The sequence below is a fragment of the Micromesistius poutassou genome, assembly GCF_964030765.1.
Source record: "Micromesistius poutassou genome assembly, chromosome: 4".
In the NCBI taxonomy this organism is placed as follows: domain Eukaryota; kingdom Metazoa; phylum Chordata; class Actinopteri; order Gadiformes; family Gadidae; genus Micromesistius; species Micromesistius poutassou.
In genome coordinates this window covers 6,020,945-6,044,495 of record NC_140274.1, presented here as the reverse complement: position 1 = coordinate 6,044,495, position 23,551 = coordinate 6,020,945, and the positions used below count along the sequence as shown (strand labels likewise).

Genomic DNA, 23,551 nt, shown 5'->3' with positions numbered 1-23,551 from the left:
CATTGCTGAATACTCTCTCTCCTTCCACAAGCATCTTACCTTTACTGAGATGCAGCAGTGCGATTGCAGGGCTGATTGGAAGCTATTTTATTGGCCTTTAAAGGAACGCCCATTGATATTGTGACCAAGCGTTGCCTTAGGGCAGTGGTTCTCAAACCTTTTCGGTCACCCCCCACTTTGGACAAGGGGGGATTTTCAAGCCCCACCTACCCCCATCGCCCCAACACAATGCTAATGAAATACGCCAAGCTTAACATTTCCAAATGTATTGAAGTAACATCAAGTTACATCATGTTGTATCTAAATTCTAACAAAATAACAGCAAGTTCAACAATATAGAAAATAAAAGTGCAGCTGTGTCATAACTTGCATCAAGTTCAAAAATAGAGAACATAAAAAGTGTCATGAATTGTATCAAGTAAAAAAAAAAAAAAAAAAACTTATGAGACCTATCCCTGCATGAGTGGTTGCAAAGCTGCAAGCTTAAAATGTTAAAATGTATTTCAAATTTTAAAAAAAAAATCATTATTAGTGACACATCTACAAAATATGCGAGCAGTGCCCCCGGCCGAGAAGCGAGCTCGAGTGTCAGCGGACACACTATCGGACGTAGAGGATTCCAGTGATGAGCTCCGCAGCATCGGGACGAAGCTGCTGCTTGATTACAACACCTAAATATGACTCTTTTGGTGTGTGATCGTGGTGGGGAGAGCACGGTCGTTCATTTCCCAATATTGCTCAGATTGACAGATTTATCCTCGCCATCCCTGCTGCATCAACAGTGGATGATGTGCTTTTTTGCACGGCAATCTAAAGCACCACGCCAAACACCACTAGTGTAATTCCCCGGCGTTCCAGCCAGGGCCGGCGCTAGCCATTTGGGTGCCCTAAGCACAAATGCATTGTGGTGCCCCCCCGAGAATCATCAATCAAACATCAATTCAGTAATTGTCAGTACGTTTCTCTTTATTTCCAAAATAACTTCTCAACAGTTTTGCAAAATGTAATGTGCAAATAAAGAGAAATTAAAATCTTGATAAAAGACTACGCTAATTTAGCATTAACAATAGCACCAAACATTAACATAAGTCCTGAACTAGTAGTTGATGGTTGTTGGTCAGGGCTGGGTGCTGTTGCAGAGTCTGCAGAGATTGGTGGTTGATGATGTGTGCTTGAACTCCTGGTGGATGGTTGATCATCTAAATCTTCCTCCTGGTCTTGAGGAACTCCTTGCACATATCTAAGCATTGACCCTGCATTCAGAAATACAAGAAAAAATACTCAGGGATTGTACACTGAAATACAGTTTTGCACCTTGATTCAAAAACAATATTACATATTAATTACAGGTTTATGTAAGCCAATGTGTAAATCACTGATGCATGACAACATTTAAAACGATTTTACCTTTAAGACAATGATTGATGGCTTACAATATAAAAAAAAATCTACATAATTTGAAAACTATGAATGTGAAGGGAGGGGATCTACATAACTAAGATTTCTTTATTTTCTTTCAAATTGTAGTTTCACCTGCAGATGTTGCCCTGCAGATGCAAGGTTTCTCAGAATTCATGTTACCAGGAGCCATTCTCCATTCATCAACTCATTACTTTAAAGTATCATCTGTAGCATTACTTTTTCCACTACAGTACACAATTGCATACTCGTTGGTTCACAGTACACATGCATAACGTCATAACGTAGGCTACATAACAAACGCCAAATAAACGTCCTGAAATGCAGTAGACCTAGGCCTATATAAGTAAACTTGGCTAATACTTGGCTGACGACTTCTGATGGCTAAAATAATATAGGAGCTAACGTTAGTTTGTTGACGTTAACGGTAACGTTAACATTACCTGGCATGAGCATAGACATTCATACAAGGATTAATTACAGAATTAGCCATTTTTATTTAAAACATTGTCTTACCTGCCATCGACGTGCGTGCATCATCTCGCTGTCTCTTCTTTTTTCTCTTATCCGCCCCCGACTCTTGATGCCTTTTCGAGGCCATGTCCAAACACAGGTGTCTGCCAAACTTGAGAATGATCTAATCGAACATACCACTGGGATGTGGGGGAGGGGGGCACCAAGGGGAGAGAGAGAGGGCCGCACAGGAGACGCATCTTTTTCTCGAGCAAATGTTACTTTTGTATTGCTATTAACACGTTTTACACATGTTCATTTTAAATATATCGCGTTATTATGATTATTATTATGATGATGATTTTTTACGAGACAGATTTGTTTGGTGCCCCCCCAGACACTTGGTGCCCTACGCGCAGTGCGTGTTCTGCGTGTGCGGAGCGCCGGCACTGTGGATATGTGTGTGTTATCGGTTATCGTATCGGTATCGGCCTTTAGGAGCTGAAAGTTATCGGTTTAAAAAAAAGTTATTGTGCATCCCTAGATGAAAGGGCACTGTGACAAGGCCACGGAAACGTAATAAAAAACTGTTCTCTCAGCTCAAAGTTGTATTCCAAAAAACAAAAACATAATCTCCCATCTAGCCATTTTGTGGGACTGACTGAGTAGCTGCAAGCTCTCGAGGCTCCAGATTTTGTCACCACCAATGGCATTTATCACCACAGCGATTCTGTGGATGATAGAGATGGCATTCAAAGACGTCATGGTGGAACAGATCCATGAAAAACTGAAAAACAGTGACCTCATTGGAATAGTTGACGAAACTGTAAATATCACTGCGAACAAAAAGTTAATGGTATATCTAAAACTGGAAATAAAAAGAAAGACAGAGACATGTCTTCTTGGAAATTATGATGTGGACTGCTGGACCGCAAGATGCATTCATGATCACATTGTTGAGGTGCTTTGCAAAATGGATATCTCCCTGTCCCGTGTCATTGGCCTGGGCTCAGATAAAAAAAACAAGGCCCCCCCAAAAAAACAAGGCCCATAGAACTCAGACTACAGACCAGTCGCCTTGACCTCTGTGGTCATGAAGTCCTTTGAGCACCTTGTCCTGTCGCACCTCAAATCCATCACGGACCCTCTCCTGGACCCCCTGCAGTTCGGCTACAGAGCCAACAGGTCTGTGGACGATGCTGTAAACATGGCCCTCCACTTCATCCTCCAGCACCTGGACTAAGCAGGAACCTACGCCAGGATCCTGTTTGTGGATTACAGCTCTGCCTTCAATACCATCATCCCGACCTTGCTACAGGACAAGCTCTCCCAGCTGCACGTGCCCGACTCCACCTGCCGGTGGATCACTGACTGGCAGGGTTAGGGTCTCCAACAGCCTGACCATCAGCACCGGATCCCCTCAGGGCTGCGTTCTTTCTCCCCTGCTCTTCTCCATGTACACCAACAGCTGCACCTCCAGTCACCAGTCCGTCAAGCTCCTGAAGTTTGCGGATGACACCACCCTCATTGGGCTCATCTCTGGCGGAGATGAGACTGCCTACAGGTGGGAGATTGACCACCTGGTGACCTGGGGCCTCATGTACTAAGACTTGCGTGGATTTCTGACTAAAACTTTGCGGACACCAAAATCTGGAAAGCTGCTGCGCACAAATAAATCTGGATGTATCAATCCTTGCGTAAGCACGATTTCACGCAGATTCTCTTTGTACATCCCAATTAACGTGAAATTGTGCACACATGCACGAGCCCGTCTCTCCACCCAGTCTCCTCCCTCATTTTATATGCTAATTCGTATAAATAGACCTGCAGTAGTGCGCTCGTTAGAAGAAAGGAGAAAATGGAGAAAGGAAGAAAAAATAACTTTAGTGAATGCGAGGTGGAGGTGCTGATTTCGGAGGTACCGTAGAGGCCAGAAATAAGATCTTGTTTGGCTCTCTTTCCTCCGGAATCAGCACCTAAAGCAAAAAACTGGCATGGGAAAACGTTGCCAAGTCGGTCAATGAGGTTGGGGCGGAAAGCCGAACTGTGGCTTACATTAAAAAAAAGTGGCCGGACATCAAGGTCGTAAAAAGAAAGTTGTCTGCCCACCGGAGAAGCGTGGGTCAGACGGGCAGCGGCGCGGAGTCGGGGAGCTCGCCCTATTTGAGCAAAGGGTGGCAGCTGTGATTTGGGATCAGCTCCTTTTTGACCAAAAAATCATAATAGTTGCGGAACACCCGTTAATTTTGAATGCGACCATCTTCTAACAAGGCCAACACAGCCATTGTCAACCTATCGATTATTGCCACATTTTGCGCATGCTTTTATATTCTCATTTATTTGGATGCATGCTGACGATAGGTTGTATCCATACACCCAATGTGTCAATAATATGTAGGCTACATAATTCTAAATTGGCCGACTGGTTCATTGATGGATTGATTTTAAGTAACAATGGCTTGTGCTTAATCAACTCAACATCACATAATAATATTGCAGTCAAGAATTTCACAACAAATGTGTGAAGAGAGATCATATGTCATGCGTGGTCCGGAAAATATGTAACGTTTAATAAACAAGCCATCGCTGAAAATAATATTGCTGATGCTTCCTTTTAATTCCAATATTGACTATTTAGTTTTATGGGTCTTGTTAGGTCCTTACTTCTTGTTTAATCCACATAAACACGGACAACGACGTTGCGTTAACGGTTTATTCAACCACCATGGTAGACAACAACGGGGAGGAGCTCCCGCCAGAATATAACCCAGAATACCCCGGTGCTTCCTTACTACGGAATCATAGTTAATCCAAAATACACAACAGGTCTGTTTAAGTTTAGCCTAACAACAGTGTCACATTATGCGTCTCGACAACAATAACGCATGATTGAAGCGCATTTAAGATCACGCATTCCGACGTTCAAATCCACTTTGAACTCTCCTCATATTGCAATATTACTTCATGACTCGTGATCGCATAGGCTTAATGTTGTTGCGCTGCATTGCCTCTATGTGCCGCCAACTGACAAAATGCAGCAGAAATGTGCGTAAGCCAGGCATTTAGTTTGCGTGGAGAACCGCACTTTCTCACGTCAAGTCAGTCTTTGTACATCCGAATGTTTGCGTGAAATGTTGCTTACGTAGCTATTTTGTGCGTAAGCAAGCTTTGTACATGAGGCCCCTGGTGTGGCCAAAACAACTTAGAGCTCAATGCTCTAAAGACAGTGAGATGGTTGTGGACTTCAGGAGGAACGCAGCCCCACCCTCCCCCATCACTCTGTGTGACTCCCCAGTCGACACTGTGGAGTCCTTTCGCTTCCTGGGCACAGTCATCAGCCAGGACCTCAAGTGGGAGCAGAACGTCAGCTGCATCACCAAAAAGGCACAGCAGAGGATGTACTTCCTGCGGCAGCTGAAGAAGTTCAACCTGCCAAAGACTATGATGGTGCACTTCTACACCTCCATCATAGAGTCCATCCTCACCTCCTCCATCACCATCTGGTACGCTGCTGCTACAGTCAAAGACAGGAGCAGACTGCAGCGTATCATCCACTGTGCTGGAAAGGTAATCGGCTACAACCTGCCGTTCCTCCAGGACACTGAGGCGTGCAGGGAAGATCATGTTGGACCCCTCCCACCCCGGACATAAACTGTTTGAAACACTCCCCTCCGGCAAGAGGTGGAGGTCTGTCAAGACCAAAACCTCACGCCACAAAAACAGTTTCTTCCCGTCTGCAACCGGCCTCATCAACAACGGCACCGGACCCCCACTGACACGCACACTACCCCCCCCTTCACCCACCACCACACACAGACATCTGCCTATGATGACAAGTTTTGCACTACTTGCATCATTCTGCACAATTGTATATTTTATTCTAATTCTTATTACGGTTCATTTGTATATACAGTGTCTTTTTAATTTTTTGAATATCTTATTGTATTGGACCACTTGCTTTATTGTTTATTGTTTATCATTTGTTTGTAAATATCGTGCGCACTGAAGACCAAGAAAAATTCCTCATATGTGAAAATGTATTTGGCAATAAAACCTTTTCTGATTTCTGATTCTGATGGTGCAAGTGTAATGATGGGGAGGCATGGTGGGGTTGGTGCTTTTCTTAAGCAAGTGAATCCCGTTTCTATCCAGGTGCACTGCGTTGTGCACAGGGCTGCACTTGCTGCTCAGCAAAAGCAGTGGAAAACATCAAAGCTTACAAAAAATGTTGACCAATGGTCCTGTCTTGGGTATTTGGCTCATTTTGAATTGGCCCTGCCTGCTTCAGAATGGCCGGCTACGGACATTCACAAACCTGTCCTTAAAACAATCCTAAACATTTGTTTTCAGAAATGTGACTCATGAGTGGTTAGTGGTGTTCATTGATGTTCCAAATCAAGTATTGTAGCAAAATACAGTTTCTGTTGTGTTTTATTTGTCATTTTGTAAATCCCATTGAAATGGAAACCGGACCGGTACCGGAAAAGGAAAGGGGGCTGTTTACATTTGATTGTCGTCTTTTCGCTTGGTTCTCCGTCTCAACAGTAGGGCTAGACCGAGCGAAAAGACTACAACCAGCCCCCTTTCCGTTTCCGGTCAACAAGCAATGAGTCTTCCAACAGAAATCAATGGACACTTTTTAACCACTAATGTAGTGAAGAGTAGGTTTGTACTGGAGCCACAAACCACCAGGAAGCAAGGATTTGTGTACTTGACTTTATTTTGCAAGCAAAGCTGGTTTGGTCGTGATGATTGCCATGGTTCTAGACAGAGAAAGATAAGTTATAATATCTCTTAGCAAACATAAATATGGCCTTTAAATCAAATTAAATACTTTGACATTGCAGTACTTCATAATATAATGTAACAAAGTAAAGATCAGCCATTTAACTATCACATCATTTCTAAGACAAACCGTATTCCAATAAGTAAAGGAAACTTACATTGAAGGTAATTCAAAAGACACACGGCAAACACCTTCACACACGCAATCATGGTGAGGAAGTTGTTAGACAAAGGGGGGGGAAGGCCTCACTAGGCCTCTATTTATAGTGGGAGGAGCAAGGGGGAGGAGCAAGCCAGTACACTGAATCACCACTTGGCTTCTCTTGTAGAGGTGAGGTGGAGTGAAATGCACATGCAGTTTCTAACAACTAATATTGCTCAAAATAGCACCAACCCTCTGCAGTAGCATGACTTGGGTCCCTAAACATAAAACCAAGCATCAACAACTTAGTAAGAGTACAAGGAGTTTATTTAAAAAGACTGTCTTACCGGTAGGGCCATGTTTACAGGAAGTCCATACTCTGCGCGCTCCCACGTAAATGGCTACTGTAAATAATATAATAGAGGCGCCCCTCTTGATACTTGGCTGTTTGTGACAATATCTAGTCTTGGCGCCTCTATTATATTATTAAGCAATTAATTAGCTGCACTATTGCTGACAGGTTAAAAGATGGCCCAAAATGTGCCTTTGCAATTTTTTGTTTTTCTTTTCCTTATCTTTCAAATGTCATTTGTTTCAATGAATAGTGAAAAATATTGACTTGACGTGTTTACCATTTAATGTTAATAGTACTCACAAAAATTTAGGTTTTGAGGTATCTAATTTTGAGTTTTATTAAGTCAATATTTTTGAGTTATGATTACTTAAATTTATTGAACATAAAACACTGTTTTTATACCTAAAAATACTTTCAAATGAATATTTTTCTGTTGAATCTATTGAAAATATTTGAGTGGGTTTAATTTAACTGTAATCAAAAAGTGCATGTAAAACAAATTCCAAATTTTAAACTGTAACCTTTGTGACTTTTGAGTTCATGAACTCAAAAAGATTGTGCCAACTGATTGCCTAAATTATTTTGAGTTATGCTTACTTATTCAGGTTTACAGTTATGCATTCAGCAGCATTGCAAAAATGTATATTTCTCATAGCCTTTACAATATGACACAAGTGTCGAGAGACTTGATTTTCAAAGCAATCAAGTCTCGAGTAGTTCAAGTCTCACAGCAGGAAAGTCAGAGTCAAGTCGCAAGACACCATTTATAAGAGTCTCAAGTACCCAGCTCTGCTGGCTAGCTACCAAAAAGACTAAAGACATAAAACTCTGTTAGTTTGTACATGTTTATACATGTCATTAAGGAGCAGGCAGGGGTTCGACATCTTGCAGAAGGATGTCTACAGGTAGGCTGCAGACATTGGGGATGGAACCAAGAAACTCTCAGTTGAAACCAGGCCCGGTTCCAGAACAGAATGCCTTGGGGTGCATCTGAGATTATAGGGGGTGCACCAGTATTATAGTAAAACCAGCTACCCAGCTTCAGTTCAGACTTCGCTTTTTACACTAGGCCTTTCTACCAGTAGATAGACAAGCACTTCTGGGTAGTTGTACTGACATGTTGGGACAAAAACATTTACTGTGCTTAAAAGATGGTATCACATCATGTCTTGTGATGTGGAGAACATTTCAGCTGCAACGTTAGCTTATTGATATCCAAGCTTTGGATATGAGAATGAATTAATAATGGTTAAATTAAATCAAATTTGAAAAGGCTCAAGAGGTTCACATACTTTCAAGCAGCACTGTAGCCTTGTGAGACCAAATAATTTAACAACATAAACATAAAACATGCTCTGTATTTATATAAGTGAACCACTAAATGTCACAAAATAATTTTACATTATCATTCACAAGATAATGCTTGAAATATATCACTTCATGTCTAATACATCTAGATTATATGGAACCTTTTGAATTAAATTACAAAAAAATAGCTTTTCCCTGATATTCTAATATTATGAGATGCACCTTTATGTGAACCACTTAATGTCAATTGCTTATTCTGCTGCCCAAAACTTTTAATGCTGACAGATAAAACCCAATTAGGAATGTTATTTTCACAAAAAGTAATCAGTAATACATAGTGCCTTTCTTAAAGTTCACAAGATTGTAAATAAATACAATCAAAACACAATTGGCAAATATGGGTTCTTATGAACAACACAGTGGCACCGGCAAAGGCTGCTTGTCCGGGAGTGAGAGCTGCGCCGGCAAAGGCAGCGAGTCGGGCAGGATTGAGCTAGCGTTGCTAGTGCTAGTGTTCACAACGGTTATACTGTCTGATGTATTGGATTCTTTTGCGGTGTTCTTTTTTATTTTCGGATATCCATTGTAAATGCCTAATTGTTGCTGCCGAAGAAGTTTAATGTCACTGACGTGCGCGCCGCCGGATGGGGCGCAGTTCACGCGCACCTGTCATAATAATAATAACGTTCTTATCGGTTTAGTGAACAAAATAAATGCAGCAAACAACGGTATTTAATGGAACAATTAGTTTTGTGAGCAAGTGTTTTATTTTTTTTAATCATATTTATAAAAAAAAAAATAATAATTCACTCCCTCCTTTTTTCAATTGAGGGTGCAAACAATTTTTTTGGGGGTGCAATGCATGCTTATGCACCCCCGTAGAACCGGGCCTGGTTGAAACCTCACCATCTATTCAGTTTCATATAGCTGAGGCCAAGTGTGTAGGCAGCTCTGTCCAAATGGGTAGCCTCTGACTTCATTTCAGAATCTCCCCCCCCCCCCCCCCCCCTGTTTTTGTATTTCTCTCTTGGGTCTCCCTGGTTCTTGCATGATTATAAAATAACTGTCCCAGAGAACTGCATGGGCATAACATAAGTGTACTGAACATGCATGGGCAGTATCAATTACAGTTGACTTGAATTACAGTTGACAGAAGTATTATTCAGTAACAGGTAAGATACCAGTGGGATACCATGCAATGAATATTGAGCTGTTTGAAGTGTTGAACTGAAATGCTTCATTATTATTAAAGGAAAAACAATCTCTCCAGGAAAATGCAATCATTTGACAACTAAAACCATACAATAATGAAAATAAATGATACCTCTGGTCACTGGACAATGGAGCTGACGTTGGAATCATTAGATATACCACCTGGCTACATTTATCCTACTTTTGTTTTTGGGACCCTTACATATGTAATGGTTCTGTTTTGTAACATATTAGTGATTACAACAATTGTCTTCACAAAGAGTTTGCATTCACCTATGTTTATCTTGCTGTTAAACCTGCCTATACTGGACATAATGGGAGCCACTGCTCTTTTCCCTCAGCTGTTACACAGTATAGTGTCAAAGGATCGTTCTATTTCCTACCCTGGGTGTTTTCTCCAGGCTCTGTTGATTCACATCTATGGTTCAGGGAACTTCTTATTCCTAACTGCCATGGCCTATGACCGATATATTGCTATATGCTTGCCTCTTCGGTACCACTCTCTAATGACGTCAAATATTTTGATAAGAATCATCGTAGTTGTTTGGTTATTTGACCTCTTTATTATGGTAGTGCTATTTGGTATATCTACACGGTTCAAATTTTGTATGAATAATATAGTGGATGTATTCTGCAACAATCCCTCTTTAGTGAAACTAATCTGTGAAGACAGTAGCGCAAATAACTACTATGGGTTATTCACTATCATATTAATCCAAGGTGGATCACTGATTTTGGTTATCTACACATACATCCAGATCTTGTTTACTTGTGTGATGAATAAGCAGTCAGATGCAAGGGGGAAAGCTCTCCAAACATGTGGAACACATCTGATTGTTTTTGTATTTCTTCAGATCAATTGTTGCATCGTTTTAATGTCTCATAGATTTGATAGTGTGTCCCCATACCTGAGAAGAGCTCTGGGTGTATCAGGTATTGTGTATCCCCCGGTACTTAATCCGCTTATTTATGGATTCAAAACCCAGGAACTCAGGCGAAATATAATCCGTATTTTAAGAAGATCATGTTTTGCCCAATAATGTACATTTACATTTGAATGGTGCACAAACTTTAATTTGTTGGGGTATTGCACTGTATATATATTATTATTTACACACACTTGTAAAGGTGTTCATATGTTTGTCTTGGTTTAGTTTATGTTTAGGCTTGGTTTTAGGTAGTTTGAAACCACATAACAGTGTAACTCCTATTCTGACTATATTATAAGATTAACATTATTAATGTGTTTATGGTCAGATACTATCACTGTATATGGCCCATGTATATTGAATGCTGCAATGAATGATAAAAGAAAAATCATATGATTAACATCTGCAAAAAATAATTGCAAGAATGTTCACCATTGCATACATTATCTTAAATCATACTTCAAACAATAATGTATTAATGGTTGTATATATTATGTTAGTTAAATGATGGAAACATGTTACAATTTCTTGTAAGTAAGTGTAAATTGAAATGTTATGTTGAATTTAAAAATCACTCATGCTCAACATATGAAGTCTTTTTTTTGCCTCCAATTAAAGCATTGTAAGTTATAGACTCCGACCTTCGACCTTACTGCCACTGCCTCAGAGTGTCAGATAGTGCCTCCTATGGAACAAAGCACCCTATCTGCTGGAAGTTATTGATAACCCTGGATTGTGATTTTGTTTCATGCAATTTCTCAGACAATACTGCAGGAAGTAGCCTTAATGCAGCGGCAGCGCCTATACCACCTCAAGCAGCTGAGGAAATTCAGAGTCTCCCTGGATCCTCAGATCCTTCTACTCTGGAGCTGTGGAGAGCATCCTGACAGGAAACACCACTGCCTGGTTTGGCAATAGTACTGCCAAGGACAGGAGGGCTCTGCAGAGAGTTGTACGGCTGGCTGAACGCAATATGGGAACTACTCTCCCCCCTGCAGGACTTATACACCAGGAGGTGCAGAACCAGAGCCTGTAGGATCATGAAGGATTTCCATCACCCCAATAACGGACTGTTTCATGTGCTGCAATCAGGCAAACACCTCCGCTGTCATGCAGCGAAAACAGAGACTGAGACAGAGTTTCTTTCCCCAGGCCATCAGGACTGATCTCAACAGGGCCCCCAACCAAGTCACACATACTGTCCAACTCATGCACACCGGCAGACACATAGATATAACATAGAGTATCTCAATTTATTTATTTTTATTCCACTTTCTGTACAGAATACCTCTATTTATTGTTTTTTGCACATTTTTTATTTTAAACTGTTTGTTATTCTATATAGGGCTAATTGTTTTAATTGTTATTTTATTTCTTATTTTTTATTCTATTTGTCACTTTATTTTAATATTAAAAATTTGGAATGTTGCACAATCTCTGCAGGCACTGCCACTTTTCATTTCACTGCATTTCTTGCATATGTATGTGACCAATAAAACTCTTTTCCGCTATACTATACTGGGCTGGCTCGGCACGGTTCGACTCACGGCTGGAGAAGAAAAAACTGAACCATATATAGAGTCACAGAAATATATTCGACTCACAGAAAAAACTGAACCATATATAGAGTATATTATACTCTATATATGGTTCAGTTTTTTCTGTTTTCTGAACAACTTGAAAATATGACTTAGGCCATTACTTTAAGAGGGTGAAGATGTGTTTCTGTGGCCTGGTGCTACTCTAGACAGCTGCTGAAAGGAAGTAGTTAGCAGCTTGAGTTACAATACCTTGAATGGCTTTGTATTTCTCTGAAACACTAACCCTTTGGAACTTTATTTTCAGAATATTCACTAACATGAACAAAGTATGAGTGTAGCACAAATACCCCATTAAAAGTGGTTTGTTTACACAAAATAACTAATTTAATCTGTATTCTGTTTAGTAATGCATTGAGGCGTTGATGGAGAGAAGCTTCTTTTTAGGACACGTCGGCCAGCAAAATATTTGATTTAATATTAGAGCATGATCATGGGAAAGGACAGGCAGCAACGTTACCAAGGATACATTCCGTGAGACAATGGGTGAACAAGATTCTTATAGGGAAACGTTTGCATTGTGGGTAGGGAATATACAGTTGACAAAGGTAAGTGGGAGTGACCATTCTGGAGCATTTAGGATTGGCGGGAGAGGTCAAGTTAATTTGCAATACACTATGGGGAAAGTGGACATGTCTGCAAGTCTGCAAGGCAGGGCTGCAATACAGTACAGTACAAATCAAAGAAGTCAGTCGATTGGCCTGGCCTCAGTATCAGACTCAGTGGCTCCAGTGGGAATGCAAATTGGACTCCCGGAGCGGAGCTGCCCTGCTCGCGCCGGACTCCCACCGCGGAGCTCCGGCAGCTCTGGACCGCATGCCTTGTATAGAGCCGGCACTTGCCGCCCTTATCCTCTCACCTGAGGAGGCATTAAGGCCAGACGCACGTTGTCCCCGGCCACAGTGTCGTCTGACTGACAAGCTCATTGGGAAGAGCTATGACTCTGCAGCGCGGGTTGCGCGCATAGGCAACTCCATGTCACACTTCATACTGGCCCTATCACAGTCACCCCTGTCACAGGTGATTTTGTTGATATAAACACTCGACCTGCACATGCATGTGATGGACATCCAGGTGCTGAAAGCACCGCCTCTGATGGTCATCCGAAATTCATAGAACCGTGGTCCATCGTTTTGTGTGATAAATCAGATGGTTTAGTTGGGGCTGGTTAGAGTAAAGCTTTGTCGTCGTTTCACTAACAAAAGGAACCTGGTTTGATCCCTTATGATTGCAACCTGAGGATTTTTTGAGCAGGATTCCTTGTTTGACCTGATTATTAATGCCATCTTGTGATAAAAATCTATTAAAAATTGTTTTAAATCTCTTTGGATAAAAGAAATGTAAACATCTGCAAATCCACTGGACATAAAAATGAAACCACACAGAGATCCACCTGGACCATAGAAACAAACTAAATAAAGCTAGACTAGGGCTGGGCGGTATATCGATATTTTAAATACATCTATATTTTTTCAAACAAAGATATGGAACGAGACACTATCGTCAATATTGATATAGTTTAATTTGCGTTTAAAGTACCGCACATTTGTTCCAAATAACAGCCGTTTCGAGCCACGCCTGCCGCCTGCTATTTCGTTCTCTGCGTATCTCTCACACACACTGCCCCGGCCCCGCTCCTCTCACGTCACTTTTTAAAAATCCCCTACAGTGAGAAAAATGGAGTCTGGCAATTGCGGCGCCGAGGAGCTTGTATGTAAGCGTAAGACAAATGGCTCCATAGTTTGGAAGTGGTTTGGATTCAAGGTGTCTGACGACTTGCAAAATCAGGTGTTTTGTAGGGAGTGCTATAAATGTGTCGCAACGAAAGGGTCGAGTACGACCAACCTCTTCGCTCACCTGCAGAAGCACCACAAGGTGCAGTATGAAGAATGCTTAAAAATGCGTGCAGCGACGCAAAATGTTAAACTGTCTAACAGTACCTCAATGCAAATGACCCTTAAAGCATCTCTTACAAAAGCAGTACCGTACGATCGCACAAGCGAGAGGTGGAGAGACATCACTCGGTCTGTGGCATACCATATCGCGAAAGACATGGTGCCCATATCAACCATGGAGAAGCCTGGCTTCATCAAAATGGTTACGAAGCTGGATCCGAGATACACCTTGTCAAGTCGGCACTATTTCGCTAGAGAGGCCCTCCCAGCCATGTATAACAAGGTTAAAGACCGCCTAATTTCTCAGCTCGCAAAAGTGTCATCCTTCGCCCTCACCACAGATATGTGGTCCAGTAGGACGTGCAAGCCCTATATGTGCGTTACGGTTCATTACATCGAGGACTGGGCGATGAGAAGTGCCTGCCTGCAAACCAGCAATTTCCCGCAGGATCACACCGGGGAGCACATTGCTGAAGCCTTGCAAGAAGCGCTTTCAAGCTGGGGTCTCAACCCATCGGGACTGGTGGCAGTGACTTCAGACAACGGGAGCAACGTTGTAAAGGCTATCGAGTTGGCGGAGTGGAGGAGGATGCAGTGTTTCGGCCATCGACTGCATCTTGCCATCTATGCGAATTCTAACGTTTAAATACATGACAGCGATTGGGCGTGTCCCGAGCCGTGACATAAAGGTGATGTGTCAACTATTTTAAACAATTTCATTGGTCACATAGCCCGGGTGGTTTCCGCTCCCGATTTGCATAATATGAAATACTGTTCAACTTTTCAGTCCGTGGGTTTATAGCAGCACATGATTTGAATTGTTTTCTTTAAAATATATATATAGGCGTTAGGCCTAATAAGTATTATCAATACTGTTGCATATTCTTTATATTTATATGCCATATTTATTGTAAGCACTATGTATAATAAATATAGAATAAATTAAAGTTCATAGGTTCTCATTTCTGTATCAGATTAAAAACTGTGATTTATAATATCATACATATAGAATAAATTATAGTTCATAGGTTCTAATTTCTGTATCATATTAAAAACTATTACTTATATTATCATATAGAATAAATGAAAGTTCATAGGTTCTCATTTCTGTATCAGATTAAAAAACAATGACTTATAATACCATATATTAAACATCTATATAAAATATGCTTTTACTTTGTGTGTCAGGACACGCTATGGATGACCCCCGCATCACCCGTGCCATTTCCATTTGTAAGAAAGTGGTAAGCGGCTTTTCCTACAGTTGGAAGAGGAGAAGAAGAAGCAACAACTGGGTCTGCCATCTCATCAGCTCATCACTGAGTCAGCTACTCGTTGGGGCTCAAGGTTGGGGATGATCGAGAGGGTCCTGGAGCAAGAGAGGGCTCTTACCAAAGTTTAAGCTGCAGACAAGAAGTCCCGACCTCTTGTTTTTACCTGGCAAGATGTGGACATCATGGAGTCAGTGAAGAAGGCCCTGAAACCAGTTCAGGACTTCACTGATGCCCTGTCTGGAGAGGAGTACGTCACCCTCTCCTATGTGAGGCCTGTGCTACACCTGCTAAATACAAGTCTCCTGGCACCTGAGGAGGGAGAGACGGAGTTGTGCAAGTCCATCAAGGCTCACATTTTGGAGTACCTGAATAGTAAGTATTCAGAGCGAACCACCAGTGACCTGTTGGACATTGCCTCCTTACTGGATAACCGATTCAGGGCCAGTTACATCCCCAGAGAGCAGCTTGAAGGGCTGAAATATACAGCAGTGAAATAAGTAAATAGTGAAATAAGAAGCAGAGGCTTTGTTCCGTGATCAGGGCGGCCGCAGCACTTCACATGAGCTTCCTGGCCCAGCTGAGCCTGAGCTTGATGAGCCACCAGCCAAGAAGAGGAAAACCCTGTCCAGCTTCTTTAAGACAACCACACCATCCACCACCACAACTGTCACAACAAGGGAGGCTATTGAAAATGAGCTCTCCAGCTACCTTAAGGCAGCCTGCATTGATAGTGATGCCGACCCTCTCCAGTGGTGGAAAGACCATGAGGTGGCCTTTCCAGCTGCCTGGCAAAAAAATATCTGTGTGTGCCAGCCACCAGCTCCCCTTCTGAAAGGGTTTTTAGCTGTAGTGGGAACATTGTCACCTGTCATAGGGCATCCCTAAGCCCTGACAGTGTGGACAGGCTTGTTTTCCTAGCCAGGAATCTGGAGTAGGCTAACTGCTGGCCTGGCCTGACCCAGACAAGTTATTTGTTCTTTTGTTCTGTTCAATGAGATTTGCACATGTATTATCTAATTTAATTAGATACATTGTTGTAGTTGTAATATTATCTTATGTTGTCTGGTATCAGTTTACATGCTCTGTTTTTTTTTAAATATCTAAAAGTATTGTATTGAACCTTTTAATGACATTTGCACTTTTCAAAGATGCACTATATATAGTGTTGTTCTGTTTTTGTTATCCAATAACCTGTTTTTTCGCTATGTCTTTTAAAATATATTGAGCCTAATTTAAAAATGTGTTTACATTTCAAAGATCTTTGCTATGTTTTAAGTTACATTTAATTCAATTAAACAGCATCATATAACTGTGTACAACATGTGGCTTTCACAGAAACTTTGTAGTGACGCTGCCGCACACTTTCATGGGCAGGCAACTTCTGCACGACTGCGCTTTCTTTCATTCGCTTTCGCTGGCTACATCGAATCTAAATGACACGTTGGCTAGATTACCTAAAATATCAAATGAATATGATGGCAAGGCTAGCCTACTTGCAGTTTCAGTCAAGGTCGGGACGGGTTGTATTGCCTTCGAGGGAACTGATGGATTTGCCTATTTTAATGCAGCTGCCGTCACGTAGGTTAATGGTTATGCTGCGGCTCATTTAAAATATTGTCTTAAAATAATTGTCTTCTATAACACTGTAAAAAAAAAAAAAGTATATATATATATATTTCACGAAGCATCGGAGCGTTCTGATCCGTCTTTTAAGAAACATTGCCGCAGCTTATTTAAGATGCTATGCATAGACTGACTGCACCCACTGTTTTGCTACGATTGCAGAATTTTGCCTTTTATTAAATCATTCTGTTTCTACTATACTAGGCTACAATAAAAGTAGGCAGGCAGGTAGGCCTATTGTTTGATGTCCTTCAGCAGCTTGAACGATTTTGGCATATGGTTCCCGTAACGTCGGGGCCGCATTCTCAAATTCGAGAATGGTGACATTTGCCACATCATGCTCTGACTGTTTTTGTTCATTTTAAAATGTCTACCCTGTCCTACACCCAAATTAAGGATTGAGTTTGCAATCAGCAAGGCAGATTAACGAGCACAGAGATGCAGGCAGGCTGGAAATGAAAGCACAGCGGCGCCACCCAGGTAGAATGACGATTTGGAGCACGGCAACAGCAAATATGTTATTGCGTCAACAAATATCGATATTTATCTTATATCGACATTCTGGAAGACACACATGTCTGTAAAACATGGTTACTTTCCCAAGGTTTGTACCGATACACAGACTCAGACTACATACACAGACTGTCAGTCTACCCTGTGTCCAACAGGGTAGACTCAGACTACATACACAGACTGTCAGTCTACCCTGTGTCCAACAGGGTAGACTCAGACTACATACACAGACTGTCAGAGTCGACCCTGTGTCCAACAGGTCCACCCATTAACTAATTTGATTGAAGATCTGTCAAAGACCCATCTATTTACTATTGAGTCATTTAGCAGATTATTTTATCAAAATCCACCAACAGTGAATTCAGATACATTTTATAAGGGGCAGGCGGGGTTTTGCCATTGTACAGAGCGATCTACAGGTAGGATGCGGACATTAGGGATGGAACCTCTCTAATGGCAATTTAACCAATCTGACCATCTGTCAATTCAGTTTCATAGCTGTAGCTCTATCCAAATGGGTAGCCTCTGACTTGAGTTCAACCACCATCCCCATCACCCTGTCTGTTCTCTCTTGGGTCTCCCTGGTTCTTACATGATTATAAAATAACTGTCCTAGAGCACTGCATGGGCAGAACATAAATGTACTGAACATGCAAGGTATCAAATACAGTTCATGACAGAAATACTATCCAGTGTAACAGGTAAGATACAAAGAGGTTAGCAATGAATACCTAACTCTAAACCTAACTGAGATCATTTATTTTTATTCAAAGAAAAATCTCTCGAGGGAAATGCAATACTTTGACAACTAAAACAATACAATGATGAAAATAAATGATACCTCTGGTCACTGGACAATGGAGCTGACGATGGAATCATTACATATACCAGCTGGCTACATTTACCCTGCATTTGTTTTTGGGACCCTTACATATGTAATGATTCTGTTTTGTAATATACTAGTGTTTACAACAATTGTCTTCACGAAGAGTTTGCATTCACCTATGTTCATCTTGCTGTTAAACCTGCCTATACTGGACATAATGGGAGCCACTGCTCTTTTCCCTCAGCTGTTACACAGTATAGTGTCAAATGACCGCTCTATTTCCTACCCTGGTTGTTTTCTCCAGGCTCTGTTGATTCACATCTATGGTACAGGAAACTTCTTATTTTTAACTGCGATGGCCTATGACCGATATATTGCTATATGCTTGCCTCTTAGGTACCACTCTCTCATGACGTCCAATATTTTGATAAGAATCATTGTAGGCGTTTGGTTATTTGACATCTTTATTATTGTACTGCTATTTGGTTTATCTACACGGTTCAAATTTTGTATGAATAATATCGTGGATATATTCTGCAACAATCCCTCTTTGGTGAAACTAGTCTGTGGAGACAGTAGCGTAAATAACTACTATGGGTTATTCACTATCATACTAATTCAAGGTGGATCACTGATCATAGTTACATACACATACATCCAGATCTTGGTGACCTGTATGAAGACTAAGCAGTCAGATGCAAGGGGGAAAGCTCTCCAAACATGTGGAACACATCTGATTGTTTTCTTATTATTAGAGATCAATGCTCTCATCACTTTGCTGGCTCACAGATTTGAGAGCGTGTCCCCACACCTGAGAAGGGCCATCGGTTTATCAATAATTGTATTTCCCCCAGTACTCAATCCACTTATATATGGTTTAAACACAAAAGAACTTCAAAAAAACATGATTAAAATCATTAAAAGAGCAAGGTTAACTTTAAAATAACGAACTAAACCATTAATTCAAATGCACATTTTCTTAATTTAATTTAAATATATCAAGTGAAGATTATACATGAAAGATGACTTAGCCATTCTGGAAATTTCTGTAAATATTTTAATTTAGTTTAGAAGTGATCAATAAATTATTGATTTGTAGGGGTGTAACGAAATGCGTATTCGAACCGAAATATTTTGGTACGGGTCTAACGGTTTGATTTACGTTTCATTTCGGTACATACCGAGAATTTTTTTTTATTGATTATCACACACTCTGTTAATGTCTTGTCCTGTCCTGATGTTTTGTGTTGAGGACCACAATGGAAATAAGTCCTGGACTTTATTCTGTTTTTATCCTCAATTGTATTTATATTGATGTCTTTTCATTTGTGTAAGGCATTTGTTTGATACAATTTAATAAATCAAATCAAAATCGAATTGTTTTATAAAATAATAAAAACTGCTGTACCGAAAAACATACCGAACTACCAACTTAAAAACCGAGGTACGTACCGAACCGTGACTTAAGTGTATCGTTACACCCCTATTGATTTGTATTCATGGTATTTTCTAATTTGACTTCAAGGATGCAAAGGTAAAAGTAAATACAAATATATTTTCCGGTATGGTTTAGTCACATAGGGACAACTGGAGACACATACACAACCAATTTGTCTGATGCATCTCATTATAGTATTTATAGCTCATTCAAATTTGCAAAAACCATCCCAAATGTATTATTCATTAATTGTAATACAAATGTAAACTTGAGTATGACATTTTTGATTGATTTTGATTTGTTCGTTTTTAGAATTTGGATTAAAAATTGAGTTTAAAGGAAATACTGTTTCATGTTTTTTATAATTGTCCTAATATAAATATGTATTTAATATTAAATGTTTTAACCTAAATAGGAGGATTTGGGAGGAGGATTTGTCAGTTGTTTTGTTGTCATTGAGAACAGTATTGAATAAGTGGGTCTTAATCCCGCTCTCCTGTGTGGCAGGGAGGCCGGTTTCTATTCAGCCATCAAGCAAATTAACCCAAAGACTTAATTATGTTTTTCTTCGAGTTAGGTTCAACAAGAACTACATGGATGTTATGGTTACTGGATTTGATTCTGCCTCTGTATTTGAAAATGCAAATTCAAAGCATGTAATTTGTTTTTATGGGAATTTCTGGGGAAAAGAAAAATATACGAAAAATAAAATCAGAGTAATTCAACTTGATGAGGTGAGAGAAGGTGTCATTAGAGTATTGTTTTCTAATATACACTTTTTCAGTCAATCTCATGATTACGTCACAGTGTTAGCTGTTGTAGGTAAAACAGAGTAAAAACTGGAGGGAAAAAAACATCCTCAGAGCAAGGGCCTGGGACAAAGTTTTTTTGACTATTTAACAGTAGCTCAAGTCTCTAGACCAAAGCTCTGTTGGGTAGCTAGCAAATTACTTTGTTTGCAAGCTAGCTTCAAACATTTAGCATTAAAGTAAAGTAAAATTTAGGTGGAAGGTATTGTTTCCAAAAATGTATTAGCTTATGTTTATATTACATTTTGTTTTCAATTAGGTGCTTACAATTTCATCTGGGCTATGAGTTGGTTTAGTTTTGTTACAATACTATAAAACAGCAAAGCATGCTGTGTTACGTCATCTCTTGGGTGTCCCTGCCAATTCAATGGCTATAAAAGAGCTGCCCATTTGTGATGCAAATACATTGTAGGTTATCTATTAGTAGATGACAGAGATACAACCCACTAACAGGTAAGATACCAAGAAAAGTTAGATAAGAGTTAGTATGATTCATCTAGAACTGTGTTTGGTGGAAGTACGTGTTAGATCTAATTTGGAGAATATTTTTAACTTCTCATTATTGTTCCAGGATAACTTAACATTAAATCATGAACTTAAATGATACTCTTGGTTACTGGAAAATGGAACTGAAGATGGAATCATTAAACCTAGAAACTGGCCACATTTATCCTGCTTTTATTTTTGGAACCCTTGCATATGTAATTACTATTTTCTCTAATATGTTAGTGTTAACAACGATTGTCTTCACGAAGAGTTTGCATAAGCCCATGTTTCTCCTGTTGCTAAACCTGCCATTAATGGACATGATTGGAGCCACGGCTTTTCTACCACAGCTTGTAACCAGCATTGTTTCCAACAGCCGTGTTATTTCCTATCCTGGGTGTTTTCTCCAGGCTCTGTCTATTCACATCTATGGTACAGGGAACTTAATGTTTCTAAGTGCGATGGCTTATGACAGGTATATCGCTATATGCTTGCCTCTTCGGTACAATGCCATCATGACCTCAAATATTTTAATCAGAATCATCACTGGCATTTGGTTGTTTACCATCTCTGTGATAGGCATCCTTTTAGCTCTTTTTGCACGGTTCAAAATTTGTAGGAATAGAGTAGTAGATGTATTCTGCAATAATCCTTCGTTGGTAAAACTTGTCTGTGAAGACAGTAGCGTAAATAACTACTATGGTTTATTTACTATCATATTAATCCAAGGTGGATCACTGTTAATAGTTATATACACATACATCCAGATCTTGTTGACTTGTGTTATGACTAAGCAGTCAGATGCAAGGGGGAAAGCTCTCCAAACATGTGGAACACATCTGATTGTTTTTATATTTTTAGAGGTTAATACTGCAATCAGTTTAATCTCTCACAGATTTGAGAGTGTGTCCCCATATTTGAGGAGAGCCCTAGGTGTATCCATTGTTGTATTTCCCCCAGTACTCAATCCACTTATATATGGATTTAAAACCCAGGAACTCAGGCGGAATATAATCCGTCTCTTTAGAAGATCATGTTTTTTCCAATAATTGAACAAATACATTTTCATTGTTAACTTGTCATTAATTTTGCAGAGAAAATATACTTTTCCCATATGGCATTTGTCTTGGTAATGTTAAATACAATACAATGATAGAATTGTTTCCATAGTAGCTCCAGGAGAAATCCAACAACATAACAGTGTAATAATTTATAATCAGACAATATTATAATAACATTACAATTATGTTTATGTTAATATAGTTTCACTGTATCTGGCCCGTGCATATTGTATGTTGAAATCCATGATGTAGGAAAACTATATCATTAACATCTGCAAAATATTAATAAAAAAAATCTGTACATCAAAATTAAATGGATATTGCAAGAATGTACTTTATTGCATGCATCATTTTAACCATACTTTAATTTATATTTAGTATTGGTTGCATATATTATGTAATTTGAATGCTAGCTACACAATTGTTATTTATTTTTTAAGAAGATAAATGTAAATAAAGTATCAAATGATATTATGGGAAAGTGTGTAAATGTATGTTTTTAATGCAAATTTCAATATTAAATGTTACATTTTATTTAAATTCTCTGCTCTGTTCAAATTAAAGAATTGTAAGTTAAAATCATAGCCCAGTCTACCTAACTGCCACTGCCTCAGAGTGTGAGGAAGGGCATTAATTCTCTCATACAATAACCCTTTGGAACTTTTTTTTAACCTTTATTTTATTAAGGATTCTCATTGAGATCAGAATCTCGTTTGCAAGAGAGCCCTAAAACAATAAATATTAAAGGTGACATATTATGGTGTTTTCCCATCAAGTAAACATAGTATATGAGTTCCAGAAAACATGTTTTTGAAGTTGTTTGCTGGAAAAAATCTCTCCTACCGCTATTCCCCTCTGTTTCAGTCCCTTCAGAATGTGCTGTTTCTGGTGTCTGTAGCTTTCATGCAAATGAGCTGCTGCCCATTGACCAATGAGCTGTCAGAGTGAACCACAGCATAGAGAATAAGTGATTGTTGCCGTTTGCGGACTCCCGGAGCTCTATATCTATATAATATATATAATAATAATAATAATAATAATAATAATAATACATTAAATAGTATGTATGTAATGTATCTAAATAATATAATATCTAATATCACGGCCAAAAGCTATGTGCGCCTCGGATGATATTGTGAATCATAAATTGAAGATTGAACCGCGACTGCCGGACTGCCACCGAAGCTCCCCCGCCGGAGCTCCCGGACTGCCGGCAGTCACATCTATTTTTGTATGGAATCTCCCTGCTTCTGAAATGCGTGAACATCTCTGCTTAGCGCTGATCCGCTGGTCCACAGAATCGTATCTATGCTCTGATTGGAGGGGGATGGGGAAATGGGTGGTAATATTCAAATGTACCCCCTCCTACGTAGGAGGGGGCACCAAAACTGACTCGCTCATTTGGTAACTGTAGGCGGGGTACTT

The 23,551-nt window shown here is 39.9% G+C and overlaps 3 protein-coding genes across 3 annotated transcripts; all 3 read left to right on the top strand.

Annotated features, from left to right (window-relative positions):
• Positions 1-9,769: 9,769 nt before the first annotated feature.
• On the top strand, positions 9,770-11,639 carry LOC311342454 (olfactory receptor 4E2-like; the record flags this gene model as incomplete). The annotated part of the gene is made up of 2 exons (XM_084467282.1): positions 9,770-10,668; positions 11,456-11,639. The coding sequence occupies 2 exons, from the start codon at positions 9,770-9,772 to the stop codon at positions 11,637-11,639; spliced, it is 1,083 nt and encodes a 360-aa protein (XP_084323408.1).
• Positions 11,640-18,330: 6,691 nt separating this feature from the next.
• Positions 18,331-19,278, top strand: LOC311342453 (olfactory receptor 56A4-like; the record flags this gene model as incomplete). Its single annotated transcript, XM_084467281.1, has 1 exon — positions 18,331-19,278. One exon carries the CDS (start codon positions 18,331-18,333, stop codon positions 19,276-19,278), a length of 948 nt encoding a protein of 315 aa, XP_084323407.1.
• Positions 19,279-21,202: 1,924 nt separating this feature from the next.
• Positions 21,203-22,114, top strand: LOC311342452 (olfactory receptor 52H1-like; the record flags this gene model as incomplete). Its single annotated transcript, XM_084467280.1, has 1 exon — positions 21,203-22,114. One exon carries the CDS (start codon positions 21,203-21,205, stop codon positions 22,112-22,114), a length of 912 nt encoding a protein of 303 aa, XP_084323406.1.
• Positions 22,115-23,551: the final 1,437 nt, after the last annotated feature.